We start from the raw sequence: 8,322 nt of genomic DNA, 5'->3' as shown, positions 1-8,322 counted from the left end.
TTCAAGGCCAGCCCCAGAAAATGCTAGTGAGACCCTATCTCAAAAACCATAAAACCAAAAGGGCTGAGGTGTAGCTCAAGTAGTAGAACACTTGCCTAGCAAATGTGAGACCGTATTCAAGCCCCATTACTGAAAAAAAAAAGCTTACAGGACTTGTTGCCCATTTGTTAGTTTTTGTTAGAATAGATACGTATACCATATGTTGCTTCCAATAGCTTTGCAATTCAAACAGTATATGCAGTCTCAGCCAATTTTTGTTCTAGTTTATTTTTACTAGAAAGAGATGAGTGCAAAGGCACACTTGGCACAACAAAGAATTCCATATATTCCAAATCCAGGCAGTATTAAGGCAGAAAATGATTTCTTCATTTCTAATCAATAGACCTTTGAACTTCCATCATAATTAATATGACTGTTTTACTCCTATAAAAATTTAGCATATGATTTAAGCTTCCCTTGAAAGAATGTTCTTTTTGGATACACCAAGTTGGAGTTAGTCTTTTTTTTAAAGTGACATTTCAGTAAACCCCCAGCATTTGTGACAAGAATTTTAGACTACTGTGAACCCTTAAAAGATTAAAAAAATTTGCTTAGAAGACTGGAGGCCTGGTTCAAGCGGTAGAGTACCTGCCTGTCAAGTGTGAAGCCCTGAGTTCGAACCCTAGTACCACCAAAAAAAAAAAAAAAGATTTGCTTAAAAGTTGTAAACTTCTAATGTCTTTTTTCTCTGCTTCCCGATAATTTAGTTACTCAAGAGAATCTTGATAAAACATGCAAATGTGCCATTCTGGGGCTGGAATTTACTCTGATATATTCAGATGAGGTATACTAACATTTAAGAAAAATAGGAAGCTATTTCCCTAGTATGTATTATTAAATTACTACTTTTTCCATTTCCATTTTCCTGTAATGAGAAGAAAATCACATTGAATTTTCTTGTATAAAGTTTTAAAAAATCAATTATTAATGCTTCTTATTAAGAGGATAATGAAGAGAAGAACTAAACATTTATTGAATATATTTAACAAGTCAGTTTCTTAAATTGAAAGAGAATGGATTTACTAAGATTTTAATAAAAGGAGTGATAATAATGTTTCTAGTGAGTAAAGGTAGTGAAAGAATTTTATTTCTATATGATGTAGTGAGATACATAGAGCCAGAAAGAGCTACTGAGATTTGAGTAAACCTTTTGCCCCTGGTAATGAATGCGTTAACTTTGAGCTTATAATATAAACAGGGAGACGCAGAGAAGTTCACTCTATCAGTTCCTAAGACTGAACAGCTCCCACTGCCAACTTTTTATTATTTTTTTTAGCTTCTCCCCTTCCACAGTGTAGTAGTATAATAAGTTATAGATCCATATCCATATAGCCCTTTTGCTCAGTCTTTTACAACTGTCTCTCATTACTTATTCATCACTAGACTCTGGTGAATTCACAAAGACTCCATTTTTGATATCTCATTCTCATAAGATGACATCACCTACTTGAAGATTTAAGGGGTTGGTCTTGGTGGCAGATGCCTGTGATCGCAGTACTCAAGGCTAGAAAATTCTAGGCTAGCCTGGATTATGAAGTGAGAGCCTGTCTCAAAAAAACAAAGGGGTGGGGAAGAAAAGATTGAGGGAATAGGCTGAGAATTCTGCATATTACACATACTTTGTATTTGAAAGCTCAAGTTCTTAAACATCTCATAATTATTCCTTGAGCTAGCTTTCTTCATATCCTTATTTCTTCTTATGTAATAATACACATTGCATCTTCACTTTTCCCCACATGCACAGACTTTTCTTATGGCCTTCAGATATCTACAAAGTTAGGTACCCTATTTAAAGATTATAGTTTTTTCTCAATATTCTCTCCTGTTTTAATACATAACCCATCTGCTATCTCTGATGTTTTCACTCATCCTTAGTACTTTTAATATTATGCTTAGCCCTGGAATATGGGAGATATTTATAGCACAGAGTTTAGTATATTAAGGTCCTTAAAATCTAGTCATATGGGCTAACATCAATCTATAAACTTGGTCAGTTCAGGATTAGTGTATGTTGAGATTGAAATGGAATATGCAAATGGATGGAGAATGAGGCCATATTACTGAGAACTTAGTTTAGTGTCAATGTGGAGGTAATAGACAAGGTAAATGGCATGGTGGAACTAGTTCTATACCATTTTAGTTAATATGGAATATATGAATAGACTCAGTCATTGTAGTTGAAGGTCATGCTCTTAAATAGCTTAATACCTTTATAAGAATAACATTTCATGAAGATCAGAATGATAAACCTATACATAAATTGGATAGGAATTACTTGATAAGAGATGACACATTACCTGCCATTGAAGTGGCCCATGCTCACAACATATAATTTATTGTGGAACTTGTTGCTGAATAAACGAATGTAGTGGTAAAAATTGAGAGAGCCATGTGTGGTGGCATGTGCCTGTAATTTCGGTACCTGGGAGGCTGAAACAGGAGGATTGGGAGTTTGAGGCCAGTCTGGGCTACATACTGAGACACTGTCTCAAAAAACAAAAGGTTCATAAAACAGTTCTCAGTAACAGCTACAAGTCAACATTATCACTGAAATTACACATTCCTATAGCCTCTTGAATTTAGGAATTTAGAGAATTGAAGAGTTGGGCCTTTTAAAAATAATGGGGAGTCTCTTTCCAGCTTTATAATTTCTTTTACTTTCTGGCATGAACTTTATTATCTGTGCCTTAATGTCCTTCATATGTATCTTTATACATCATACCTAATGGATGTGCTGATCTTCCAACCTAGAATGTTCTCACCTTCCAGCTATCCCACCTCCTATTTCTTCAGGTTTGATTCAAAACCTCATTTATCTATGATGTGGATCCCTTTTGTCTAAGCCCCTACTCAGCCCCACCTCCCCCGCCCTTTTTGTGGTTGTTGTCTTTAATTGACCTATTTGGATTCCACAATAAAATTAGATTATAATCCTTTAGGAAAAGGACTGCATTTGACAGTCTCTTATATTTCCCATAGTAAGTATGAGTTGATTGTAGGTGAAATTTACACCATGTTGCAGGAATAACCTAACTCTAAAAAGCCTGAAAAATACGCAATATTAGTGGTCTAGTTGTTTTTAAATGTGGTATTTTCTACTTTTTCATTACTTGAATGATTTCAATTTTGGCCAATCAGTTATACCTTTAATCCCTACTTCTAGATTATAGTGAAAGTATTTTCCTTAATTTTGGCTTCAGACCTAATTTTTTTTTACTTCAATGCTGTTTGTACTTCTTTACTCAGCAGTAAAATCATGCCTAAAGGACAGTTACTGTGTAGCTGTCTGTTTTCATTAAGAGCTCTTTTATAAAAGGAAGGAATAGTCTAAAATACTTATGTAACCTTTTCAATCATTGTTAGAGTTTGGAGCCCAATTATCACAATATTTTTCCATCCTAAGCACAAATACTAAATGTACAAATTTATTTTTTGCAGGATGGAAATCTGAACCCAGGGCCTATCTGTACACCAGGCAAGCACTCTACTACGAGGCCTTAGTTTTCTGAGACAGGGTCTTGCTGTGTATTTCAGACTGGCCTAGAACTCTCAGTTGTCCTCCTGAGTGCAGGGATTTCAGGCGTGTACCACCACACCGGCACAGATTTCGATTTATAGCCTCTGGTGATACAATGACAAGTTGAAAACCGTTAGAGGTTGCATCCCAGACAGTCCCCCTTACTGCCCACGTTTCTGGCTGCAGCAGTGCTAAGAATCTTCAATGCTTAGTCGCCCAGTGCTGAGGGAGGAAGGCAGGACGGTTTTGTTGAGTTGGTCCGGGTTTCCCTGGAAGCCCTCCCATGGGCGTGGCCGGCAGCCCCCTCTCACCCCCGCCGGAGCCCCTTTCCCCGCCCACCCTGCGATCCTGGCCGCGCATGCGCCGCGCCGAGGCCAGCGAGTTGTTGGCTGGAAATGGCGGCCGCGGGCTTGATAGCGGTGGCGGCAGCCGCGGAATACGCCGGCCCAGGGGCGTCGGGAGGGAGCCTCTCAGGGGCTAGCTGCGGCCCAAGCACCGGCGCGGGTCCTGGTCCTGGCCCGGCCTCGTGGAGCCGCTCCCTCGACCGAGCACTGGAGGAGGCGGCGGTCACCGGAGTGCTGAGCCTGAGCGGCCGGAAGCTGAGGGAATTTCCCCGCGGGGCGGCCAACCACGACCTGACGGACACCACCCGCGCGGGTGAGCGGGGCGGGCGGGGCGGGCGGCCGCGGCATCGCAGGCTCCCACAGGACGGGGATGGGGCCAGGGTCCCACCGGGGCTCGGCCGGCGCCGGGGAGGGCGCCGCCCATCCTAAGATGCGCTGGCGCCCTCCCCAGAGCTTCGGGGGTGCGACTGAAAACGGCGGGCCCCTTCCCTGCCCACCCCTGTGTCCTCCAGAACAGGACAGAAAAGATTTGTCCACCGTGTCTGCCTTTGCATTCCCGTTTGTACGGACTGTCGGCACAGGCACCAGTAAGGACTTAGGGGCTGCTGGGTTTCTTGGTCGTAGGGAACAATGTCTGGACGGAGGTATTCAGCATGACTTAATGCGTTTCCCTTGTGTTTAAAATATCGCTTCCTCAGGGAGATTAAAGATCGAATCTATTCATGCTTTACACAAATACGAGGCAAAATAACCCCTTACACACGAGGTATTTAAACGGTTTTTTATGTAAGTTTTGCAACCCGAGCCTGTGTAGTACTTTGTGTCTTATAGTCATTCCTTATATATTTTAGAATCTTAGCGTTAATGTTTTTACTGTGTGTATTTATTAAAGATTGGTAAATGTTACACATGATTCACTCATTTTGAAAAAATAAACAACTGTTAGACTACTTCAAGAAACTATTCTATCCAAAGAGACTTGCCACCTCATAAAATGGAATTAAATGCCTGCTTATCTAACCTGGTTTTGGAATCAGTTGTTCTGATATAATTTAAAAATACAAATATCAAACTTTCTTGCCAAGGTAAAAGTGAGCAGCCTTTTGTATGTGTTCTGATAGACAACATCTAAAATTGTCATCCATACCCCGAATTTCCTGATTCTGTGTAGGAGGTGGCTATATGGCATGGTGATTCGTTTTGCTGTGACTCATTTCAGTATTACTACATTAAGCCTGCAGCTAAAGAATAAGTTCATTACAGGAGTCTGTCTAGCTTATTATCTTACCTGCTTTTAAGTCGTTCTAGGAGCAACATGTTGACATTTTAAGAAATATTTTATTGACAAGATTGAAGTGCAGTTGTGAAGAATAATGGTAATCCCAAGGAAATTTTTCCTTACTGTGCTCTGAATTTTTATGTATTTTATTGCCCACACCTTAATGCTGTAGTTTCTATGTAAACCAAGTTTTTTGTTGATTGACATTTTACTTGGTCAAAAGTGTAGAAAAAGTAAAAAAAAAAAAAAAATTTATGAGGTATTTTATAACCATTTAGACTGGATTCATTTCTAACATGTAGAAGTGGGCTGGGATGTAGCTCAGTGGTAGAGTGCTTGCCTAGCATGTGCAAGGCCCTGGGTTTGAGCCCAGCCCAAAAAAACAGGGAAACTGGCAAACCTTGGTACTTAGAACAAAACCAGTCTGTTTTAAACAGATAATGCCAATAACATCATTCATTGAATGTTTACTGTTTGCTATTTATTGTTAGGTGTTTCAAAATACATTGTATTGTTAAATGCACTCAACATCCCATGGATTAAATGTTTCTGTACCCACTTAACATGTGAGGAATAACTCAGAGAAAGTCATGTAGTGGTAGAATTTCAGCTCAGATCCATCCAACTCTTGTCTGTCTATTATACCAAGCAGTCTATTTGCACCATGTGCAAATAGGTATTACTTTTCTTGTTCTTACAGATAGTGAAACCAAAGCTTAGAAATGTTACATAATTTGTTCAGAGACATGTAGCTAAAGGGCAGGGGAAAGGGATTAGAGTCTTATTTGCTGTAATTCTAAAACTCATATAGTCTTCCTTTTATAACAGTTATTTAATGGATTCAGACATAATAGTAGACTATTGAAAATGTAAAATTATATCAAAGCTGCCTCACAGACTGTTCTTTAATAATGTATAGAATGTATGGGGTAGGCTGCTAGCTGTCAAGAGTTTACATCCAGCAAACAACACATATTACCCATATCATTTATAATGTGATTACCACGTATCATTTATTATGACATTAGAATTTATCAGGAATGTTTTTTCAGGTTTTCCCTCCTTTTGTTTGTTTTGTGGTGCTGGGGATACTAGGCAAGTGCTCTACCACTGAGCTACACCCCAGCCCCTTAAAAAGGTAGATCTTTAAGAAAAGGGAAAAGGTTATTTGGTTATAGGTGACTTGATCCTGTGGATGAGAAAAATCTTAAAGAAACAAGACTTTTTGGAGCAGAAAAGACATAACTGATTTGGGTAGGCAGAAATGAGAAAGAAAGAAAACCATTCTAGGCAGTGGATAGCAGGCAAAAAGTTTTAGAGAATAGAGGACATCAATAAATTTTGCCAGTTTGTTATCCATTCCCCTTTCATTTTTAACAATACCTCAATTTAATAACAATACCATTTAATAACAATCCCTCAATTTTCCTAAGGAACAACCCCTGTCAGTTACATGAATCCCATTCTGTTATAGGGTATGCATGTGACATGGGCCTAACTACTGGCCAGTCAGTATAGTCCATTGCTCTGTCCACAGTGATTATTCAGAGATGAACATGTGTTCCTATCAGCATATGTGTGTTAATTCTGAATTTTTTGTTGAAATATTGAGAAACATGCTTTCAGACATGCTGTGAGAATAGAGTATGAGCCTGCAGCATGCCAATAAATGAAAAGCAAAGCCAACAGATGGAAAGAGAGACCAGTTTCTGAGGATAGTATTTGAACCTTGGGATCAATAGCCATGCCTAAAGTTAGTGCTGTTCATGGACTTTCAAATCATGTGAGCTAATCATTTGCCTTTTCTGTTTAATTTCAGTAGAATTTTTGATACAAAAAATAGGTCTTGACGTTGTGGTGAGGCCAGTTTGGTGATAATAAATGATTAGGTAAGAATGTAAGAGCTGCTTTTCATATATGAGGAAGCTAGGTTGAGCACAGATTTAGGGACAATTAACATTCATTCATAATTTATTGACTAAGGGACTATGACAGTTATACAAAGAGGACCAAAAGACTCCCTGCTCTGAAAGAACTCAAGGGATCTAGTAGGGAAATAGGCAGATGTAAAGATTATTTCAGTTGTCTAATAGCAAAACTTTTGTGTATTAGTCATTATGAAAGATAATGTTGCAGTATAAAAATAAGAAAGGGCATTATGAGTATTTAAAAATTTAGAAATCTTGGGAGGGGAGGGTGGAGGAAGGAGATTAAAGAATGGTATATGGTAGATGGACTTTGTATACCTATTTGAAACAGAGCTAAGAAACCTCTTGTAATTGCTTTAAGTGGGGTGGAGTGGGGGTTGAGGGGGCGAGACGATGGGGGCAATGTAAATGTACATTTATACTAGAAGTCTAATTGGAACTATCACTATGAATCACCCCCTGTATAATGAATATTCCTAATGAATATATCCTAATAAAAAACTATTAAAAATTTAGAAATCTGGTTGAGTGGCTGCAGAAACAATCAAAATCTGTGAGAGTCCAAAAAACAGATCATACTGGAAAATAAAAATATACAAGTACTGATTGAATTTATTTTTAGAAAGCTAACTGAACTGTTAAGCTTGGAGGACTGGAAAGATAATAATGCTATTGCTAATAACATTAGCTAGCATTTACTAAGTTCTTTGTTATCTCTCTGTTATTATGACACAATACCTGAGATAATAAGCTTCGAAAGAGGACTTTTTTTCTTTTTTAGCTAGGTCAATTTGTTTTTTGAATTTTTCACAAGTATAATTTTGGTATGGCTATTTAGTAGATTTCAGCAGTAACTGCCAGTTCTATAGTCACGTTTAACAAAAAATGTGTTTACTCTTGCCCCTTTTAATACAGGCATAGTGTCCTATTACATAACAAATAGTAGAGAAGTAGTAACAGACTTGGGGTCATAATATTACAGGAATAAGATCTTTTCTTTCAACTGCTATTTAGTTGAAAAAATAACATAGTACAGACACATTAATGGTGATCATGACCACCAGTGATTTGTAGAATACAAATACAAGTCTATATACTTAGAAGGCAGACACTAGTAAAACAATATCCAAAATGGTGTTTTTATCTGTAGATTGTTAATCACAGAGGTTCCTGTGACCCCAGTTTTGCAAGATATAATGGGGAGTTAGGGGAAAG

At 38.3% G+C, this 8,322-nt stretch overlaps 1 protein-coding gene across 10 annotated transcripts in view; it reads left to right on the top strand.

Annotated features, from left to right (window-relative positions):
* The first annotated feature begins 3,930 nt into the window (after positions 1–3,930).
* The window catches only part of Lrch3 (leucine rich repeats and calponin homology domain containing 3), a 107,517-nt gene continuing 103,125 nt past the window's right edge, over positions 3,931–8,322 (top strand). For all 10 annotated transcript variants that reach the window (XM_074073365.1, XM_074073363.1, XM_074073360.1 and 7 more), the window contains exon 1: positions 3,931–4,213. In XM_074073365.1, the coding sequence (XP_073929466.1) occupies positions 3,952–4,213 (262 nt within the window). In that variant the 5' untranslated portion in view covers positions 3,931–3,951. The remainder of the gene's footprint in view (positions 4,214–8,322) is intronic.

Source organism: Castor canadensis, chromosome 5, assembly GCF_047511655.1.
Source record: "Castor canadensis chromosome 5, mCasCan1.hap1v2, whole genome shotgun sequence".
In the NCBI taxonomy this organism is placed as follows: domain Eukaryota; kingdom Metazoa; phylum Chordata; class Mammalia; order Rodentia; family Castoridae; genus Castor; species Castor canadensis.
This window is presented reverse-complemented; position numbering and strand designations above follow the sequence as displayed.